Below are 21,229 nucleotides of genomic sequence, written 5' to 3'. Positions count from 1 at the left end.
CACGGCAGGGACCCAGCGAGAAGATTTGAGAGATCGCCAAGCAGCACTAGAGTCCAGATATCTCGGTCTAGCAGGCCAAACAAGCGAGAAGGTCGACAGGGGAGGAGGCTAGAGGGAGATCAGACGCGCGCACTGTCAACTTGACCGCTGAACGGCCACGGCTAGCCCTCCTGGGCAACAGCCACCAGGACAAAAAGCCTACCAGGGCCACTTGGGGTCGCCGATCGGGCTTCAGCAGTTGGTCCCCGTAGCGGACAATTGGAGCTGACCCCAGGTCAAGCGTTGAACTCTACGCCTGCTGCCTCTTCGGCTCACCTGGCCTGCCTACGATGCTGCTGGGGGGGTTGTTTCCCTCCACCTGCTGGCGGCGAGATGGCCTTGCTGCGGCCAGGGCCTGTTCGCTTGTTTGCCCGCTAGCAGTTGTCGATGGTTGTTGTGCCGGCCAAGGCTCCAGCCCACCAATCTACGCACCTGACGGCAGCAGAAGGGCGAAGCTGCCCCAGTTCACGTCCGGCCTGATCAAGGCTCTTCGGCGGACGTTGAAGCGACATGCCACTACGGTACCTGGGTACTTTCTCCTTTCCTGCTAGCCTGGCGAGTCCTCCTTTCCCTGCTGACATCTCCTCGGTCGACTGGGTAGCATCTGGATCTCAGTGGTTGCTGAAAACGAGGACCCTCTCTCTCCACAGGCACTCCCAGATCAAGTTCCAAGGGGCTTGAGAGGTGCAGCTTGGCTATGCGGACTCCATGATGTAACTTGCAGCGTTCACAAGTGTCCCTCGACCCGTCTCTTTCTAGAGACCGTTGGTAGATCAGTGGAAATACCCTGGAGCTAGGAGTGCGACCCATAAGCTGCTGTGGCGGCCCTGGTTTTTTTTTTTTTTTTTCAACCCTTCTTTCCGGATGACGAAAGCTCCCTGGCTGTTCTGGTGGTTCCTTTCCCGCCCTGTCCCCAGTCTTCGGAGAGTTGTCACGGCCGCCAAATTTCTATGCCTTAGCTGAAGGCTTTGGTTCCGTCCAGCCCGACCTAGGGATTGGGCTTTTGGGCCAACGGAAAATAAATTGGTGTTTTAAGCCACGGCTCGGAAATGTCCCTGTTCGTCAGAGACACAACAGTGGGCGGAGGGCGGTGGGGTGGAAGGATGGCTTGTACAGGCTCTGATACGGAGTAGGTGACTTGCTAGGTGCAGCGGTGTAGGTAGCTACATGCACCGTGGTACATTTCGACTGTCGATAGGAGGTGTCATCCAACCTCGCAATCAACCACGAGCGGGCCTCAAATCGACACGATGATCCATACGTCAAACGAGTCTCGCCTGAATGCCGAGGACGCAGGAGGTCAGGATGACCACTGCCATTCTCGAAGACAGGAGAGATTGTCCCCTTTGCTGACGAAATTACGGGATGGAGTATGGTTTTCGAGCACGATCTGCGCTATCGCTGACTCGGCCTCGCAACCTCAACAAGTCCAGGACTAGACTTTCCACGAGGCGACGATCAGTACCCATTGAGATCTTAGCTGGCCGATGCTGACCCCTTGGATGCAGTGTACACAGTGATCAGTGTCCTAAGGGAACAAGATTGCTATTCGAAATGGCACGTATATACAACTCGGTCCCGGAAAAGACATCTCCATCGTCTAAGTTTGTCTCCTTGGGCGGGAGAACAGGGTAGCGATCGGCGATCTTTGGAAAGTTGGTTTTCGCTTCGTACCCTCTGAAGCGAGGCGTTCCATGGGGCTGCGATCACGATTGACTGGCCTGTTTGCAGACCCCGGACTCGTCTGGAATCATGGCCTGCACAGCCAGTGACGGCCATGCCACCCACTACCCGAAAAGAACGCCCACAAGCGAGTTTCATAGGCTCCTGAGACGCCACATGGCTTGAAACAGTCAACCGCGAAAAGGAATAGCAGCAAATCCGCCGCCGAACAATTCTCTCCTGGCTGGAATCCGACTAGGGAGAACGGAGTGACAAAACGCCACAAATAAAGACATAAATCTGTATACGAGTCTGTGTACTGACGGCCCTTGAGGAGCATCAATTAGTGCGAGGGTCCATCGCTTGCAAGATACGACGTCAAGGTTAGAAAAACAAAAGCCAATGGCAACTTCCAGGGGGGGCAGGATCTATGGTCGCGACATCAAGCAAGGAAGAATGTTGCATCTCATCACATTGCAGATCCGTCACATCTTTTCTTCTTGAAGCAAATGTCAGAGTTGCAGTGGCCCATCTTTGCCAGCCTTGCACAACCCCTTGAGACCCGGATATCCCGTCTGGCGAGTGTCCCTAAGTCGGGGGCGGATCTGCACACTGCAAGTAAGCGAGCTCGTTCTTGTGTCTCAAGCAGAAAATGATGGGCATCTGCCACGAGTTGACAGCGAGATCGCTAAAAGGCAATGATGCAGAAAGAAAGGAGTGCAAGACCAAGCCTGTCCCTGCAGAGTGCCGGGGTTGATCAACGCTGGTCGATCTGCTGCCCCCTTCTCCCCTCTGGCTGGAAGGCAGACTATGCACGCGCCTTCGCCGTTGCATGAAATCAAGGGTCATGTGTCCAGCATCGGTGCAGTATGCCCTTGTCTAGCTCTACAAGGTGACCCGGGCACATTTCTCGAGCCGTTGGGAATTTCACGTAAGCGCAGCCTTCGATGGCTACCAGGTGGCTATCAAGGGGCTTGACCCGTCCATGAAGCGGGACGATGAATGCCCACCATAATCGCTATGACGAGGGCCCGTCTGGCAAAATCCTGGTTGAAGCATGTGTCAGTGTGAGACCTTGATCTCGTGTGGTTCATCCTAGCTTCTACGGAACCTTCGGTGGCCTTTTGCGCCCCCAACGAGCTCGGACCAGCTGCTTTCGCCTCTCACAGCGCCAGGTGTCGCCGTGGCGCAATGGGCCTTGTGGTTATTGGGGCCGTTCAACCGATAACCCTCCTTTGGCGTGGTGCTTGTTGGGACTAGAACCGCTGCCCTTGATGCTGCCAGCCCTCGCCCGGTAGGTACCTAGGCGGTTGCTTGCCCCGGCCCTTACCTTGAGAGATGGCTTTTCCAAGCCCACCAGATTCTCTGCTAGTCACAGACTGGTGTCCTTACAAGTACGAGCAATATGCAGAAGCCGATTCGCCAACTGCTGAGCTTGTAAGTATTTTCAGAACCACCGTCGTCACAAACGGTTGAAGCTGTACAAGCCTGCTGGACTCTTGTTGCTTTATCCGAGGCCGAGTGAAATCTCCATCAGTCCGCTAAAGCCTCCAATGCACGGCGGAAGCGAAGCTGCGTCCTTGGGCACCGGCTCCAACCTTGACTCTCCACTCCCGGGGGCATATGCTACGAGGTAGAAATGCAAAGACCGACCTCTGGGAGCCCATTCCCTTGTCCCCTAAGCCACACCCGCCCTGTCCCCCCCAAACTCGGCAGAGCTTGCACTTCCCTCCAAACCGATGGCTGTTCCCATCATCCTCGTGTCGTCGTACTCCGTACTCGGTGCTTGTCATTGAAATTTCCCCGGTTCGAGCTCTAATGATCCTTCTTGGTGGCGACAGTGGACTCGGGCAAGAGGCAGGCTGTGGGCTGTCGGCGGTGGGCGGTGGACTATCTATCTATTCTAGTCAACCCATTTCGGCAGTCTCAACATTACTGCAAAAGGTGCACGCCGAACAACGACTGGTGACGAGTCTATCGGCGCCTTGTGTTATTGGGGGTTCCCCTTGAACTGGATTAGCGGTCCAATGGCTTCTGGCAGGGCTCCTTTCAACTTCGGCTCACGGCAGCGGCAAGAATTGACGACAGGACAACGAGAAGCCAGAGCCACTTGTGCTGCTACTGCTGCTCCTGCTGCTCCTGCTGCTGCCAGTGTTGACTTTCGGGAGCGCATGCTTGCACGTTACCATCACATCACATCACAGGCCCTATAATGTATTCCCCATTCATCGTCTCATGCGTGGAGATACATGTCCGATTGGTACCGGTTGACCACCAACCAGCCTCAGACGCTGTGTGACCTTGGTTTTCACAGACCTAGACTGCCTTACAGCCATCAGTTGTCCATAACCAAGATTCAACAGTGCTCGCCTTCAGTCAAGATCTCAATTTGTCCGTGTTGTACAAGGGTTTACCTACCAACCGGCTGGTTTGCGGATTCTGTTCGTATGAAGCAGTAGTCTGGTGGTTGGAATGCAAAACCAACCACACCGGCTCGTACGAGGAAGTTGCCTACAGAACCTTACAGCTTCTTCGGATGTCCAGAAGCGGGAATCGCCAGCAACGGGGCACATCTCGCTGCCCACTCGTACCACACCAGTCCACCGCCTGTCTCTTTCCTGCCTACCTAACGTTGCCCACCATTAGTCCTCGCTGACAGCAATGGCCTTCTCCCTTCTATCTCTCTCTCTCGCCCGTTGGGCGGAACTCATTCGCCCGACGCAGAGGTGGGAGGTCCGATGGATGCCAAACTGTGGGACTTACCGTGCCGTCACGCAGCCTAGTGGATGGCGATACTTTCCTTTTCCGCTTTCTCTTGCCTAAACTCTGTTCTTCCTCAGTCTCACGCAACCCGGGCGCCTACCATGGCCCATTGGAAGGGAGGGGAGGGGGGTAAGAGCCTAGGAGGAAGACTTCCCACCTCCCTAGAGTGACGGGCTTTTTGGGGGGGGGGGGGGGGGGCATGGAGGGGTCTCAGTGGGTTAGAACCATCGATCACCCGCTCTGACAGGCACAGTACCTGGGTATGCCCAACACCTGTAGGGCTTTGGGGTACCAGCCATTGCACCTTGTAGGATGCTCTCCAGATCGTCAACCAGTCAGCGAAGGCCCAACATGAGCGGCAAGTATCATCCCCACCACCAGCAGATGTTTTGCAACGACTCTCTGATCCCAGGCCGCTGTTGGCGCAATGGACTGTTGTTCGAGGCCTCTCTGTCTTGCGCCCTCTTTGCGACGATCCCTTGGGATGTGCATTGTGAAGCTCAGACAGGACGTTCTCCCCTGCATTGAAGGTCCCACTGCTCTCCGGCATCCGAAGAAGTCAATCGCCTGGGGTATCAACTCGACTATCTCTACATAGAACGAACTGGAATCTTGACTCTTGCCTGTGTGAAGAGTCGTGTCGCCCCATCTTCGACCCGTTGACGAGTTGCTCCTTGGACAATGTTGATCCCCCTTCCCCTTGTGAAGAAGCACCTCAATTGCGCGCAGATTCAACCCACGACAAGGTTGCTATGACGGGGAATACCTCGTCGCCAAAAAAGGTGTTTGCACAGCAACAGCGATCCGCGCGCAGGTGCAGTTTTACGAGTCTTGCTCACTCAAGGATGCCCCCCAATACACCCTCCAGGTCCGTCCGGACCCCTTTTAGCAAGCTAGTTAGGTACTCCATTGCCTTTTCCGCGCTCTCGCGGAGCTTGCCATTGTCAGTATCATTGCTCTCTAATTATATCTCCACTTAAAAGCCTGTTTTTCTTGGTGGAATGTGCAGGCCGAAGGGCAGCGTAAAAGCATATTCTGGAGCATTGCAACTGAAGAGGGCACCGCTAAGCGTTGAACCTCAACCTCTCAACACAAGACCAGGGGATTCTGGTGGCCCTCGACGGTCTGCTTCCATTCCATCGACTGACCGCTTGATGAAGCCGGACGTAGCTTCAGATCGGTCGATCTTCTGACCTGGTGGTCTTCCCATTCGGTCCTCGGATATGCGCACACATGCATCGCCTTAAGCTGAATCCGGCACCTTGCAGATCCTTCAGCTGAACCAGGGCAGATGCAAGACCTCTGGCGCTATTTGTTGCCCCCCCTTGGATCAATGTCGTTCAATAATCGACCTGAGAGGCTCGAAAAGCAAGAATTCAGGTCGTATGTGGCAAGTCGTCAACAAACTATGTGTCCTCAAAGGTACAGTGCATGGAAATTGCAGTTTGCCACCACCGTTGGCTGCCCGCCAGCAACGGTGGGTATGAGGCTACGCAATAATGGACGACGTCCGGAGGCATCCAAGCCCGTTGGCTTCGTCGTCTTGTGAGAGGCCAACACGATATTGCCCGTTGCGTCTTTTCTGATCCACTGCTGGCACACTGACAGCTGAAATAATCCAACGCTCTGGCTTGTGGTTGCACCCGAGCAGGTTCAACGGCATTGAATCAACCTTCGCTGGACATGGTTGCTACGGCGAGGAAGAGCATTGCCTCACAAAGGGACAAGTCCCCAGCAGGTAGGCCCCGCCCAGAGGCGACGGGCTGGGATGGAATGGATCCCTGGGCCGCTGGGGTTGGACTTCGACGAGCATCGAGTTGCGACTCGTGTCCGAGACATCTCCTTGCTGTTCCGTGATCACCACATATCCATCATACCCCGGGCTTGCAGCGCCGATTCGCTGAGCAGGCGCCTCAGAGGTGTGAAAGATCCTGCATCACCGCTTCCAGACCTGGCCGTCGGCGACGAGGGAGGGGGGGGAGGGTGGAGGGATTCAGCGGAACCGCGTGTTCTTTCCAGGACCTGCCAAAACTGTCGGTAGGGCAACAAACCGAGCAGGCCATCCAGGATGCCCGGCTGCTCAGCTATTGTTTGTCTCTCGTTTCGCGACCTTTGGGCAGGTAGACCCAAAACACTCTCGTTCTATCCCTCCCTGCTCGCCTTTCCCGGTCCTTCCCCCCCCCATCCCTCTTGCGTGTTTTCCAGCGCATTTGCGCGAGATTCCTAGGGAGCCCAGCGTACTGTCAATGTACTGGTCATTCTCTAGAGTAGGGCCTCCTCATCCACTCTCTTCTTTCACATAATCCCCTCAACACAAGGTGAGCACCATAGAGTGCGTATCTCGCTGGGCTCAGTCAAAAAGAGTACGTGGATATCTTGCCAAACAAGACGCTGCAGCCCATGCAGAGAAAGCCGCAGCAGGCATGACGACGATGAATAAGGGCAACGTCTGGGGAGGAGGACCTGGTATTTGTTGTCCAAGCTCCCTTTTCCACGCGTTCCACAGACCACCCAGCTTACCAGCACTAGAAGGGCGTTGAGAAGCTCCGTGATTTGGCATGATGTTGAATCGAGGTTCTCTCTCGCCTTGTCTGTTTAAAGCAAATACTCATCATTGCCTATGCGCTCTCGCCCCGGTCTTCACCTCCAGCGCTTCGTCCTCCCACTGAGTTTACAATCTCGCCGTATTTTCTCCAGCGTTGATCCGCAATCGTTCCTCGCCCTTTTCATACACAGAAAGAGCTGGGATGGTAGACCATTCCTGGGCATTGACGAGCCTAGATCTGTGCATCCATATCCTGTCTCAAAAAGCACAATATCCGCCGCAGAGCTTGGCCCAGAAATTGTCCATAGGCTTCATATATCGATTGAGCAAGATGGCTACGACATCTAGTTCTTCAGACAACGAGAAACCTGTCTGAGATTACTACCCACGATGAGCGTGTAACCACTCGGTCACCATTTCCCATGATCTGCTTTTACCAGACCGAGACGCTGCCTGTCGGCCTGTTCCACGACGACAAGGCACAGGCTGATCTTCCTCACAGCTTTGCGCCCGATTCGATTTGCTCATCCGTTAAACCACAGCCATCCTACCACTCGAAAAGGAGGCGGCGAGCAGTCAAGCAGCTGCCCAGAACAACAGTCCTCCCGCTTTTTCCCTTCTCCTCTGCGCTCCTCTCTTTCTTTGAATCGTCAACCCCGGAAGCGCGAGAATAGCTACCCTCTCTGTCCAGTCCGATTAGCACGTCTCGCAGACTCGTTGCGTGCCGTTACTTCCTCGCCCCAAGCACCTCTATCGTATGTGAGAAAGGGACCCGCTTCCGTCACCAAGAGAGACATGTTTCTTTAGAGCCTCGAAGTTGTCGCGATAAAATAACTATGGAAGAGGACATGACAGGAAGCAAAAGAACAATCGAGTACGAGGGGGGTGAGAAAGAAGCACTTTCAAGAACCAAAAAAAAAACCTGGGTTTGAGACCGATGGGCACAGTAGGAATATTACCTTGCAGGTATACATGTCCAGGGAAAGAGGGATTCGTTGAAGATTTGCAAAAGGGATCGTGGGAAGTAAGTAACTGGGGCCCAGGAAATGCCAACGAAAGGAGAATGGAGGGTCAGAAAATCCATCAAGCATCTCATCTAGTAAGTACAGAGGTGACCGCATTGCTGACGGTGTTCATGGTGTTCATGTGAGAGAGGAGAGAAGATTATAACATATGATATGGACGGGTGACAGCGACGCAGCCACACAGATACTATTCCAACATACCTGTCTCTCTACTTCTTTACACCCCTATAGTCAATATCAAACCATATGTATCGCCCACACAAGGGAGAAACGCGTTCGATACTAAGAACAGCTTGTCTACACGGTTTCCATCGAGGCTTTTCATTACATTGCCCTCTTTCTTTCCGTCCCTACTTCCCTCTCTTTCCCCCTTCTTCCTTCCTGTTATCTTCCTATTATCTCCCTACCTTGTTTCTTTCTTCCTTCCTATTCTCCTCCTCCTTCTACTCACAGTCCGCCTACCGTACTAACTCCTTCTTCAACTGTCAATTCCCGTCCCCCACCCCTTCTATTCTCCCTCCCTCTCTCGCTCGCTCGCTCCCTTCTTCTTATTATATTAGCCCTTTCCTCCTTGTAACGAAGGTTAAGTTCGGATCGGATTCTGAGTGTCAGAACACCAAAGCTGAGGAAAAAGGCCACGTCACACGATAGATGAGGAGTTGGCGATAACAGACTAGAACCAGAGACGGCCGTATAGAGAGAGAGAGAGAGAGAGAGCCATGGAAAGGTCCTGGGGGTTTAGTTTAGCGAACGGGATGGAATGAAAGGGGGGAGGGGGTATATACAATAAGTAATAGGCGAGGGAGCAAGGGAAGGGAAGGGAAGGGAAGGAGGCCGTTGAATGTTGTCTATATGGGTATGAATATCAACATCAACATCAACATCGACATTGACATCGACATCGACATCGTTATCGATAATCAGAACAAGAACAAGAGCAAGGTGAAGATCACTGTCAGGATAGTGCCATCATCACATCACACAAAGCGGAAGAAACCCCGTGGATAGATGCCCACACCGCGACACAGCGAACAATGACAACGACCATCCAAAAGACACGATCCAGCAAAATAATATGCGCCAGATAAAACATGGCTGGCAAGCAAGCAAGCAAGCAAGCAAGCCTGCCCAGGACTCCAGCAAGCCGAGTGCCACAAAGCACCTTCAAGCCGGTCTTTCTCATTTCGTAAAGGTCGTCAAAAGTATCTTCATGTCCCGTAGGCTTGGACGATCCTCCATCCAGCCCTGTCCTCCCTAACACAACTCCCAAAGGGAGTAAAAATCCCATAGTGTGTCTGATCCTCAACACCCATACATGTCCTTCGCGTGGAGGTCAACTTTTCCCGCCCGGTTGTTTGTTGCAATCATAGAATCGTCCCGTCACAACGCGCCAGCTCGTATGCCCACGAGCATCGTCCCTGGTTATCGTCCCTTGTTAACTCGCTCGCTTGCTCATCCTTGCATGAAAATGCACCTTGAAATCTCTCAAGCATAAAGGCACAACCCCCCAACTCGGCCTTGTATGTCCCGTTCGTTGCTCTCCTCATAACCATATGTCACCACCTTCGCCTTTCTCCCACTTGTTCCAAGCTGACCAATATGCCATTTCCAGATCCCTCACCCATCGCTTCGTATCGAATAACCGACTCGTCCAACGCCCTTCCCACAACATGCGCCGCAAATCCACCAATCTCCCCCTCCCACGCCCAATCCTCTGTCCATTAGACTCGGACGAAGTGTATTTGAGGTCCAGTGCGAGATCAATCGCCGTGTCAATATATTGCTTCTCGCTTTGGACGAGTAGATCCCTCCTTGCCTCATCACCTTCGCGGCCCTCTGGTAGTGCACTAGCCACAATGCTCCCAGCCATACGACTGCACATCTTATATTTCCATTTCCCCCACGTGACTATGGGCGTGCCGGACCACACCGTGTCGGCAGCAGTGGTATGAGCGTTGCACTCCGGTGTGTCGAGGAAGAGGTCGACGACAGAGGCGCGTGTGATGTGCGTCCCTTTGGCCGCCACGTCGGTAAAAACGATGCGTTCTGCGACTTGCTTGCCAGCCCATTTCTCTGCGTAGCGTTTGAGGTTCTGCTCCCCCAAGTCCGGGAAACGCAATAGCCACAGGATTGCGTTGGGAACCGCCCGGAGAATCTGGAGATACATGTCGAACGTGGCTGGATCAATTTTGTACAGCTGATTGAAGTTGCCCAAAATCACGGCCGAGTCAGAAAGGTTTGGGAAAAGCTCCTTCCTCAGTTTCCAGCGCTTGTCTTGTTCGCGTTCCCAAGCCGCCTCACGTTTAGTGGGATCTTTGGTGTTTGGAGGACCCTTGTCTGCGTCGGGCGCGCTTTGCTTGTGGTCGACGCAAAAGAACGTGTTGCGGGCGAAGATGACGTTTTCCGAGTACACCCAATCTTCGACGTCCTCCACCAACGAGTCCGTCCGGAGTCGATCCTCAATATCCACATTGCGGCGCCATGGCGAGAGTGTGTCTGGCGGCACGGATATTGTGTCAGCAAATACGTAGTCGCACCATTCGGCTCCCAGGGTGCCAGCAAAGCCCATGAAAGACATGTGGATAGGCGCAGGGCGTGCGGCAAACACTTCATTTCGTGCACCTCGAGTATATCCATTGAGATTGACCAAGATGTGGACGTTGTCTTCCACAATTTGGTTGACCAGTCGTTCCACACTCCACGACGACGCGTCATGGAAGACTGGTGCTTCACGTTCGATCTGTTGCCGGTGGATGGAGCCATCAGAGGCAGTTGTTGCGTAGCATATCGCTCTCACTCGCGACGGATCATGCAGACCGAAGACTGATTGCATCAAATGCGCCAAAGGGTGATTGTTGAAGTCCGAGCTGACATACCCCACGTTCAGGCAGGGATTTGGAGGCGACGGTGGAGGAAACACGGTGGCTGGAAGCCACGCAGATCGAAGAGTGCAGACAGAGATACGGAGAGCATTTCTCTGTGAGATCTGCCGGACTTGTTTGGCGGAGAGGGGTGCTGTGAATGTATGGAAAGGAAGGACTGTTGGCGCCGAGGGTGGTGACAGCGAGTTAGGAAGATAGGGTCTGGCATATTTTCGAACCGGGTATTCCTTTCGGCGTTTATAACGATCCTGATACCACTGCCACCCGATCTGACGGATTGCGCGTTCAACAAGTCGCACGATCCTAGATCCTTCCCATCTCTGTCCAGACCAGTATCGCAAGGCTTGTTGGACAGTTTCCAGTGTCTGACTTCGCCCGTTGTCCCGAGAGGATTGCTTGTGCAAGGTCAATTGCATCGCCAACGAGTGAATGACTGCCGGGTTCAATGTTCCACATCCCCAAGTTTCCCCTTCCTTGAGCTGTTTCTTGACGATCTCCACCACTCGGTTAATCCACCCGTACGGCCGGGACGGTTGTTGCTTCATTCCTCTCTCGTCCACATGCAGACTATCCCGCACGATGTCACTGGTATATATGCCTCCCCGGCCATCCCAACTGCATACCGAGTTCAAGGCCGTAGCCAGCCCACACACAGCTTCGGCGAAGTCGGGGTTGGCTGCTACTGCGCGCCTGTAATAGGCAATGGCATCAGCCACGCGGCCTTGGTCTTTGACGGCGTTTGCGAGGTTGGCCAGCGCAATGTCGAAACTGCCATCGCAGGCGACGGCCCGTTCGTACATTTTGATAGCAGCGCCAAGTTGCCCGATATCCTTCAGCAGACTACCCAAGTTTGTGAATAAGTGGGCGTGCTTCTGATCGATATTGAGGCCATAGTTGTAGTACATCAATGCCAATGACACCCCGGTGCCGGCAACAACCCCTGGTATATTAGAGATTTGGGTAAAGTTCGAATCGGCCAGATGATCGGGATGCACGCTTTGCTGAACACCGGCGAGGAGAATTCCCACATTGTTCGCTGTCGAGGGACTCCGCTGTAGAGATAGTGATAAGTAGTACAATGCCAGGATCTCCCTTGTCGTCGGAGATTTCAGGCTTCCAATCTCTGTCGCATTGGACATGCCATCCTGATAGATTTTGGCGAGCGAAAGGAGGGAGTTGCTAGTGGTGGAGATTCCGGCTTGGACAGCAAAGGACGGCGAAACATGTTCTAGACCAGGTAAATTGCCCTCGGGTGGAAACATGTGCCTGGCAGTGGCTTCGGCGCGCTCGGGTGCCAGCAAAATAGGTTCCTTACTCTCGAGCTTTGCGCGGACATATTCACGGTCGCGGACGGTACATAGACAGGCCGTCAGAATATCATCGATCAGACCCCTGATCCCTTGTTTCCTCTGACCTGTGGAGATTAGGACGGCGTCCTCGAATGCCACAGCCGCAGCGTGGTTTTGGCCTAGGGCATATAACATATTTCCCTTGGCATGCACAAGAGCCAGCATCCGGCCGTTGTCTGCCCCGGAAATGGCATAGCCGCTAGTACCATAGCCAGGAGGCTGAGATTCGGAACCCGTTGAGATATTCTGGCTGCAATCGGGATCGTAGTCATACTGGGCATTGTCGTACGAAGCGACTGTGCTGATGCTAGAAGCGTGGCTTTTGGTATCGCTTTCTGCATCACTTAATTCGGCCCAAGAGCTTTGAGGATCGTCGCCCCGGATCCGAAGCGTGTTCTCCACGTATTCGATCACACTGACAGCCTCTCTCGCTCTGTGGCTCGCACACAGCAGCCCGATCAGATGCTCCACGGCCTCAAAGTAGCTCGGTCGTAAGCTGACAGCGTCTGACCAATATTTCAGCGCATCTTCGCGGCGATGGAGGGCGTGACAGGTTGCTGCAAGGTTGGACATGGCTTCAATATGGCCAGGGTCTTGTCGCAAAACTGCCCTGTACCATTCCTCAGCTTTCACGTAGTTGCCCAGGCCGTAAGCCAAACAACCTGCCAGCAACATGCCATCCACCCAGGGAGCATCAGCTTCCTGACAAAGCAGTTCCATAGTTTGGAGTGCAGAGACTGCCGATTCGAAAGAGGGTATCTGTGGGAAATTGTTGATCCTGGCGCTGACCTGCCTTATCTCTTGCAATTGTTGTCCTGCTTCATATGGTTGACGAGGTATATTTTTGGACTCGGGGTGGCTCGGAAAAGACTGAAAATCTTGCGTAGTCAACGCTTTAGGCGGTCTGTATATGGCGGTCTGTGGTCGCGATGGAATGTCGTACGTTGACTGTTCGGTGCCTGTATTCAGATACGAATTAGAAGAATCCCGCCGCTGGGATGGTGGTCGGTCCGTCGATTCAATTTGGAAGTGTGATCCAGATCTGATGGGCGGCTTCGGAAAAATAGCAGGCTTCAGTGCAGGCCTCATCCCCGAAGCATTATGGGTGCCCGAGCGCTGTTCCTTGGTAGTGCATCTGATTGTCTGGAGAAGATCCATATAGATTTTGTTGGCCCAGGCGAAAGTCTTATCTCTAAAGGCAATGCGCTCCGAGCGTGGTCCAGGCATGAGAGATACCAGTGTTGGTCCAGTCACAGAGGCCACCGAATCTGCCATTGGGCGGTCACGTAATGGATATAGATGAGCGTAGGGGTTCTGTGGGCCATGGTACGTGTTTTGGTGAAGATTCCATTTCGACGAAGGCGACTCAGTCAATCCCATGGGTGTACCTAACATTTGCTGGGCCATGTTTTGCAGGTAACTGTCGTTCGGTGCAACCGGCAGCCTGCCATGTTTCCGAAGGGGATGAAAGTGCTCAAAGTGATGGTCTAAGGGAAACCTCTCGGCCGGAGCACGTGGAAAGAAACGGCTGTCTCGAATGGCAGCAGGACGATAGGGATTGTACGTCCCATCTGGCCAATATGGTCCATACAACTCCTGGCCAGCTGACGCGGTCGGTCCAAATTGGGATTGAAGGGTAGCGGGAAGAACGGTGGGGATGTTCGAGCCAGGCTGGACATAGTACCTCTGTGTAGGCTGTAGTGGGAGTGTCTGGTTGAGCATTGAATCAAGTCCGCCAGGAAAATCCCAAGCTGGGCGATATGATAACGGTTTAGAGGGCCTGTAGGGCTGAGAATGCATTTCTTGTCTTCCATCTCTTCCCCTATCTGATCCATCGAACCGTTCTGACCGCTGAGGACGTTTCGTTTCGTTCCAGGGTGATGAATTGGTAAAGGGAGGGGTAGGATGCTGAAATTCGGGTGAAGAAGCGAGGATGAGGTGCTTCGACGCAGGTATTTGCACGCTCTTGTCCAATGCAGCTGTGTCTGGCTCATACAACCTCCCGCCATTAGGTGTCTTCCGGTGTCTAATCATCTCATGTTCTGCATAGCTGAGTCCTGTAGATCGTGAACGTCCATGTCCAAGAATAGTCGAGTTAGCGGGAATGGCATATTGTCGAGGAGCCGCACCAATTGGCGGGCGTTGATAGATGTTCGGATCTCTGATGGGATCCATCATATTCACGTAACGTTGAGGTGCCGTAAGCATCGTTTCCGAAAGACTCGACGCCGTGAGCTCCGATGAGAGAAGTGGTAATTATTCTCTTTTTCCGGCGACGGTAAGACTGCGGTAGCGGAAAGCACTAATCAGCCTGCCTCGAATGCAGTGGGAGGCCGTCTCGACAACTTCAGATCACTTGAAGATGAAAGAAGGCAGCTGGGCCTGCTCTTGTTCCCATCCCCGATGCTCATTGTGTTCCTCCAGATTTACTCCTGCGCGCCAATCTCTGCCCAATCATGGATGGAAAGGTGTTGCAGAAAACGTCCACAACTTGGGGGATCTAGAGGTGAAATATGCAAGGGAGGAACTCGATGAGACCAGCTTTGGGTCCGTGCTCGTTGACGCCAGGTATCAGGTATTGGTAAGGTCCGCTAGTTGTGGGATGCAAGGGGAAAGGACGATATAGGCAGAGAAAGGACACGTCGAGGGAACAAGTCGTCGGGAGATCTTTGATCTCTGGGCTGCGAACACGAGGACGAGGGCGGGCGGCGGATCGGCCAGGATTGTGATGTTGTTTTTTTGGAGATGGAGCAGGTATGGAGCCCAGCGGAGAGGGAAGTGTAAATGGAGAGGGTGAACTAAGTGATGCTAAACGGTCCGCTTGATATCCGGATTGGAGGTACTTTCGCCCCCCGTGTCAATGAAGAAGTGAAAGTGATTCTTCCATGTGCACTGTAGATCTCACTACAACTTCCCTCGAAGCTCAGACGGCGTGAACTTCTATTCTCACCCTGCAGGATCTGAGCAAGCAACAGAATTTTTTTGCCCACGCCTCATGCCGGCCGCATCTACCCATCCTTACGGACCGTCAACCATGATTCTTTCGTTTTTGCCCTCGTAGACGCCAGCCCGTCGCAAAGGGTGGGCGTGGCTTGCGAAAATGGGGCGCGCGATGCCCCTCCCTGGTCGGCGGGATGCCCCCTGGCGGCCTGTGACTGGCCTCAAGACCTGAAGGGCCTCAGCAGCCTTGGGGGGCGGAGCGAGTCTGGTGTGTGTCAGTCGCCCGCAGCTGGATGTGTCACGGTCATAAATGTCGGCTTCATTGGTTCTTGTACCGGACTACGGCTGGGCTACCGCAGCCTGGCTCGCGCCCAGCTGCATTCCCTCAGGCGCCCTTTGTGCCACCCCCATGCCTTTCGGGCTTAGTGATGACGATGAAGCGGGCACCGAATGAGCCAAGTGGAGGACTCAGTGGAGGCCAAGGGATGCTAATATGAGCATCAGAGGGACGATCGAGAATCGTGATGTGCCCAAATGGAGCCGGAGCTTCCCATTCAAAAACGCCAGAGTCCAGTCAGCTATGCGATTTGCTCACTTGGTCACCAGCACATTCTTGCCTCGCGGCGTGACAATGCAGAAGAAAAGAGGCCATCAACGAAGAACGAATCCAGGCGGAAAACAGGCGGGCCATGTCCACCGCCGCCAGGCGACAAGGGGGGAAAAGAAAAAACACCCTGTCTATAGGTGCCATGGCATGCTACAAAATTAGGGCAAAGTGTGTCTGTCTTGAGCCACGATGCTCGGCGGGGGATGAACCGCCTTCTGGGGAAAGCTAGGGGCAAAACGTGGACCGCCATCTCTCCTCCCCTAGGATTGGCGTAGCCAAAGGGAAGAAAAAAGCAAGGAAGGAAAAGCCACATTTCATTGCATGTCACACGGATGTCTTTGATGCCATCTTTGACCGACTGCTGTCCTCCCCAAATCACGAAAATCTCAGACGCTGTCAAGTCTGCCGTATGCCTCTTCGGTCGGCCCATGCTCCTTCCGATTGGAACCAGGGTAATGGCGCAAGGTGGAATTCGACAGATTCTGTGCAAGGGGCTTGTAGCACCCTGCGGACACCTGCAACCAGGGTGCGGATGGGTGCTGCATGTTGTCGGCAAGCCCGGTCGTGTTAGTAACTTGGTGTCACCATGGTCTCAGACAAGAGCAGCCTGGTGCGGAGGAGCAAAGTCGAGCGGCAACCCAAGTCTCCGAGTTCATTTGTCACGAGTCTAGGAGGCAGAGTTACTGGGTGCTGGAGTTCTTGTCGCTCTATGACTTTGGACCTCTATACGAGCCAAGCGAAAGTCGAAACTTCAGAGAGATAGAGATCAGACACCACCGCATCCATGTGACTCTTGACAGCTTTCTCCGAGTGGGACTGATGATCGCTATGATTTGATAGCTCAGGTAGAAGCGAGGACATGTTGCAGTTGGCGTACAATCTGCTGGCGGCTAATCGTGTCACGCAGAGGCACGAGAGAGAAAGGTGCTCTGTTCCCGAGCGTTGGGTTATACGAGGGAGATGTCTAGAGGTCAAGAAATCCTCATCACTACCGAGCACTGAAGTCCCGTGAATCGGGAGTGGGCGCAAACACGCCAAGGACAGAGCTCGAGCCTCGCACTGCACCAAAAATATCCTCCTGTTTCCTTCGTTTACATTTCCCTTTTCCTTCTTCATCTAAACCCGCCGACAACAAAATGCATTACTTACATCGCCAGTCTCGGGCATCTTCCCATGCTGAGGTTGTTTTCGCGTCGAGCGCAGATTGATTCTTGTATGACCTCTGGCTGGGCATCCGGGGCTTAGAGATCATCTTGATCTCCATGGGGTCTGGAAAATCACAGTCGAGGTTACAGAAGTTTTTCTCTTGCGAGAGTCGAAATTCTATTCTATTTTCTCATCCAAATCGCCCCTCAACTTCTGCAAAGATCTGAGGCGTGATCTCGTCGCTGCTGTTGCCCTGCACTTTAACCACCAGGCTTTGGTCCTTGTCTCGGTAGAAATCTAGCAAACTCTGGCTTGTCTCCTCAAACTTTGCAAGTCGCCTCCTCCACGTGGCCTCACTGTCGTCATCTCTTTGCATCAAAGGCTCCCCTGTAACGTCGTCCTTGCCGGGAACCTTCGGGTCATTGAATCCCACATTGTACACTCTCCCGGATGCGGCGTGTATCCACCGGTTGGCCATGCGAGACAGTATGATATCGACAGGCGTGACGAGCTGGAATACCAGGTTTATGGGTAGCAGGTGCGACAGGGCTCTGGCTTGGGTCGCGGTACGAGGGAAGCCATCAAGGATAAACGAGGTGTCGGGTGAGTTGGACGCGTGCACGACCGCAGAGGCAGAACCATTTCCTCTCGAGAGAGCTGCGATTATATTCTCATTGGAGTCGGATGTCTCAAGCCACTCTCTCGAGGTGAGTTCGTTCAGGATGAGATTCAGGATTAGGGGGTCTGGCACAAGGCCACCGGCTTTCATGTACGCATCGGCTTGTTGGCCTGCAACCGTTTGATTAGCAGCAGTATATTAGAACCAACGCAGGGTAAATAGCTACCCAGCGCAGTCTGTCTTTTCACGTTGTCGCGCAGTAGATCTCCGGTCGCAATGGAACATAGCTGTGGGAATCGTTTCATCAACCTCTCAGATTGAGTGCCCTTTCCAACACCTGGAGCGCCCACTAGAATGATCCTCGCGGCTCGTTTGAGCTTCCGGGTGGCAGTTGCGAAAGTCATTGTAATCTGAACGGAGAAGAGACAGGCGCGTGACTCGGGGCGCACCTCTTAGGGCAGTGCCGCCCGTATCAAGTGCCCGTCATGTCGCCCTGGGAGAATGCACGAGCTGCTATCGCAAGAGACTGGAGGAAGGGAAGGCCGGATTCGACGCCGCTGAGATACCAGGACAATGTACCTCCCAAGAGAAGAGAACAAAAAGAAAAGAGGATCGCAGCTTCGAGGAAGAGGAGAAGCCGAACTAGGTAAATGAAGCACCCGAGATGGTGGCCTGGAAATGGTTGAGTAAGCCGAAGAATCAATAGTTAGCATCGTGGGGAAACGCCCATTGAATTTCAAGTCTCGGGACGCACTGCGCCGATAAGGATTTAGGAGTTGAAGTTTCCGCTCGCCCATTCTGGTGCCGCGGAGCCGAGCAATCAAGGATGCAGGTATGTACAAAGTACCTACCTGTGTATGTAGCACTTGAACCACGGAATTGTGCGACTCAGGATGTTTCTGTCAAGACTCCGTTGTAACAAGTCAAAGATGTCGGCGCTGGCTGGACGAAGGGCTGCTCAGTCATCCCGAAATGTCTGTTGCTGGCAGGCACGGACCGGGAATATTCAAGTATGAAAGATTTTCCGTTCCGAGGGCCCCGCAAGCCTAACGCCATGTGCAGCCTCGCGACGCGTGAAATCGAAATCCGCGAGCCTCGACGCGTCTCCCCCCCCGCGCATATTGTTCCGATCCTCCAACATCAACTTTTGTAAATCTTGACTACCCAACAAGAGGACAAAATGATGCGCTCAGAGCCACGGTTCGACCCAAAGCGGAAACGCATCGACCACAAGAAGACTCAGTTTGCAACCGCATCCTACAAAGAGAACGACTATCCCTACCGACTGTCGTGCTACGATGTTCCTCCCACCCAGGAAATCAGCCTGGAAGAATTCGAGACTTGGGCTATCGACAGGTTGAGGAGTATGTCAGCAAGAATCCAGCAGACAGGGTTACCACTGACCAGACACCAGTACTTGCGGAGATTGAGGCTTGCTCGTTCAGAAACAAATCGGCCGAAGAGACATCAGCGCACCTTGAACCATTGCTCAAAAAATACCTCCCCCTGTCCTCCAATTCGGCGGCAGCAGGTGGTATTGTGGACCAAAAACTGAAGAATCAACGGCGGAAGGACCATTACTCCCACTACATTCTCAGACTTGCGTTTTCAAGAACAGAAGACCTCCGCAGACGCTTTGCCAGGGTCGAAACCATGCTGTTCCGGCTTCGCTTCCAGTCAGATGACACACGTGAACGTCAAGCTTTCGTCGAAAGCTTGAACATGAACTGGGAAGTGGTCCAAGAGGAAGAAAAAAGAGCATTGGGCGAGCAACTTCTATCCGCCACACCTGGTCTCCGACGGCTCGAAGGCGAGAACTGGTTCAAAGTGGATTGGACCCGTGTGCCAGAATTAGTCGAGCATCGCACAGTCCTTGTACGGAAAAGCAAAGCATATGTTCCGATGCGTGAACAGACCAGCATGGTGCTCACCGAGTTCACAAGCCGCCTAGAGAAGGGTCTCGAGCTCACCGCCCGCAATCTGCCGAGACTCGATGAAGATGACCGTCTATCTCCCATCCTGGACCACCTTTCCAAAAACTTTGCTACTCCCGACGCCGGATTCTCCGAATCGGACTCTTCTCTCGCCGGCGCTGCCATCACTGCGGCCAACATCGACAACCTCTCACAGCACTTCCCCCTTTGTATGAAACACCTGCACAATACGCTCCGGAAAAATAGCCATCTGAAGCACTTTGGCCGGCTGCAGTACACGCTTTTCCTTAAGGGAATTGGGCTCAATCTGGAGGACTGTCTCATCTTCTGGAGGCAGGCGTTCAAACTCATCACTGATGACCAATTCAACAAGGAATACCGCTATAATGTCCGCCACGCCTATGGCGACGTAGGCGGCGACGCGAATCGTCGTGGGCGAGGATATTCGCCGTACTCATGTCAGAAAATACTTACGGAACATCCCCCTGGTACCGGTGAAGCCCATGGCTGTCCCTACAGACATTTCAGCGTGGACAATCTCACGGCCATGCTCCAAGCCACGGGAGTTCATGATCGAGAAGTCTTGAGAGGTGTCAAGGACGACGTGGAGAAGAAGAGGTTCCATATTGCCTGTAACCGTGTGTTTGAGTGGGCCCACAAGCAGGAAATCAAGAAGGTCAAGGACGAGGGTATATGGGGTCCCGCTGAGCTGGAGACGATTGTACACCCGAACACCTACTTCAAGAGGAGTTATCTGTTGAAGAACCTGGGGAATTCGGCCAAGCAGGACGTCAAGATGGAGGATTGAGGTTTTGCGATGGTTATGGGGTTTGGTTGGTCTTGCGAATGGCATTGATGATTATACTGGCAATAACCATGAGCGCAGGGGCAGTGACGATGTTATTGGGTCGCAGCGAGACATCTAATGAATGGCATGTTGCTTTCTGACATTCGAGATCACCGTGGATAAACGCCAGATCCCTTCGTGTCATACTTGAAGATGAGATCCATTCTGACAAGCATCTCTTGGTAGCACGGGACGGCATCCCCTTCCAAGCAGGTGGTTTACGAGGTGGTTGCATCGACGCGCATCCCATTGGGTTTCTGGCGCTTCTCGTCTTCCCCTTAGCGCTGCAACGCTTATCGGCATGTCGTCGAGCGGGATGACGGCCTGGCGGCGTTCATCCTCGTACGAATACAGTTCGCGTGTACTAGGTAAGAATGGATCATCTTGTCAGCGTGTCTGACGAGGTCTGGTCTCACCATTACGAGTATTCGAAATTACGGTTACGATCCGTGAGTATTGTTTCCACATCTACAACCTATATCGCATGGAGTTTTCCCTCTAGTCTCATAGTTATTACACCGATGTCTCGACTCTGGCATGCTCTCTATTCGACCAGCGGTTCAATCAGAGGGAATGCCTGTCCAGTGGTATAGTTGCAGTGATGGACAACGAGACCGTCTTGCCTTTAGCTGACTTCATCAATCTGGCTCGAGTCTACACACCCATCACAAGGGTTCTCAGAGGTACAATGGATTCAATCGTCGGCCCAGTCTCCGAGCGAAACAGAGCGACGTCTAAGCGTGTTCTATCTCATCGTGCGAATAGCTAGGGTTCGTGGAACGATCTCCCATTTTGCAATATCTACCAGCACAGATCAAGGTCACATAGACTTACGCGGCTGCATCTCAGGCATACCATCGTCCTCATCATA

The 21,229-nt window shown here is 53.4% G+C and overlaps 5 protein-coding genes across 5 annotated transcripts; 3 read left to right on the top strand and 2 right to left on the bottom strand.

The window, feature by feature from the left end:
• Positions 1-3,039: 3,039 nt before the first annotated feature.
• Positions 3,040-3,592, top strand: PV07_03968 (uncharacterized protein; the record flags this gene model as incomplete). The annotated part of the gene is made up of 2 exons (XM_016390733.1): positions 3,040-3,138; positions 3,189-3,592. 2 exons carry the CDS (start codon positions 3,040-3,042, stop codon positions 3,336-3,338), a joined length of 249 nt encoding a protein of 82 aa, XP_016252635.1. The 3' UTR covers positions 3,339-3,592.
• A 5,276-nt stretch (positions 3,593-8,868) lies between these two features.
• Positions 8,869-15,203, bottom strand: PV07_03967 (uncharacterized protein). Its single transcript, XM_016390732.1, has one exon. It carries the CDS (start codon positions 14,471-14,473, stop codon positions 9,578-9,580), a length of 4,896 nt encoding a protein of 1,631 aa, XP_016252634.1. The 5' UTR covers positions 14,474-15,203; the 3' UTR covers positions 8,869-9,577.
• Positions 15,204-15,788: 585 nt separating this feature from the next.
• On the top strand, positions 15,789-16,886 carry PV07_03966 (uncharacterized protein). The gene has a single exon (XM_016390731.1). The coding sequence runs from the start codon at positions 16,145-16,147 to the stop codon at positions 16,481-16,483; it is 339 nt and encodes a 112-aa protein (XP_016252633.1). The 5' UTR covers positions 15,789-16,144; the 3' UTR covers positions 16,484-16,886.
• A 146-nt stretch (positions 16,887-17,032) lies between these two features.
• PV07_03965 (uncharacterized protein) lies at positions 17,033-18,345 on the bottom strand. The gene is made up of 2 exons (XM_016390730.1): positions 17,804-18,345; positions 17,033-17,747 (listed from the first exon to the last, which is right to left on the bottom strand). Exons 1-2 carry the CDS (start codon positions 17,979-17,981, stop codon positions 17,149-17,151), a joined length of 777 nt encoding a protein of 258 aa, XP_016252632.1. The 5' UTR covers positions 17,982-18,345; the 3' UTR covers positions 17,033-17,148.
• Positions 18,346-18,742: 397 nt separating this feature from the next.
• On the top strand, positions 18,743-20,738 carry PV07_03964 (uncharacterized protein). Its single transcript, XM_016390729.1, has 2 exons — positions 18,743-18,941; positions 18,992-20,738. The coding sequence occupies exons 1-2, from the start codon at positions 18,758-18,760 to the stop codon at positions 20,317-20,319; spliced, it is 1,512 nt and encodes a 503-aa protein (XP_016252631.1). The 5' UTR covers positions 18,743-18,757; the 3' UTR covers positions 20,320-20,738.
• The last annotated feature ends 491 nt before the right edge of the window (positions 20,739-21,229 follow it).

Source organism: Cladophialophora immunda (assembly GCF_000835495.1).
Source record: "Cladophialophora immunda strain CBS 83496 unplaced genomic scaffold supercont1.2, whole genome shotgun sequence".
Classification (NCBI taxonomy): Eukaryota; Fungi; Ascomycota; class Eurotiomycetes; order Chaetothyriales; family Herpotrichiellaceae; genus Cladophialophora; species Cladophialophora immunda.
Note: the sequence above shows the minus strand (reverse complement) of the source record. Positions and strands in the feature narration are given on the sequence as shown.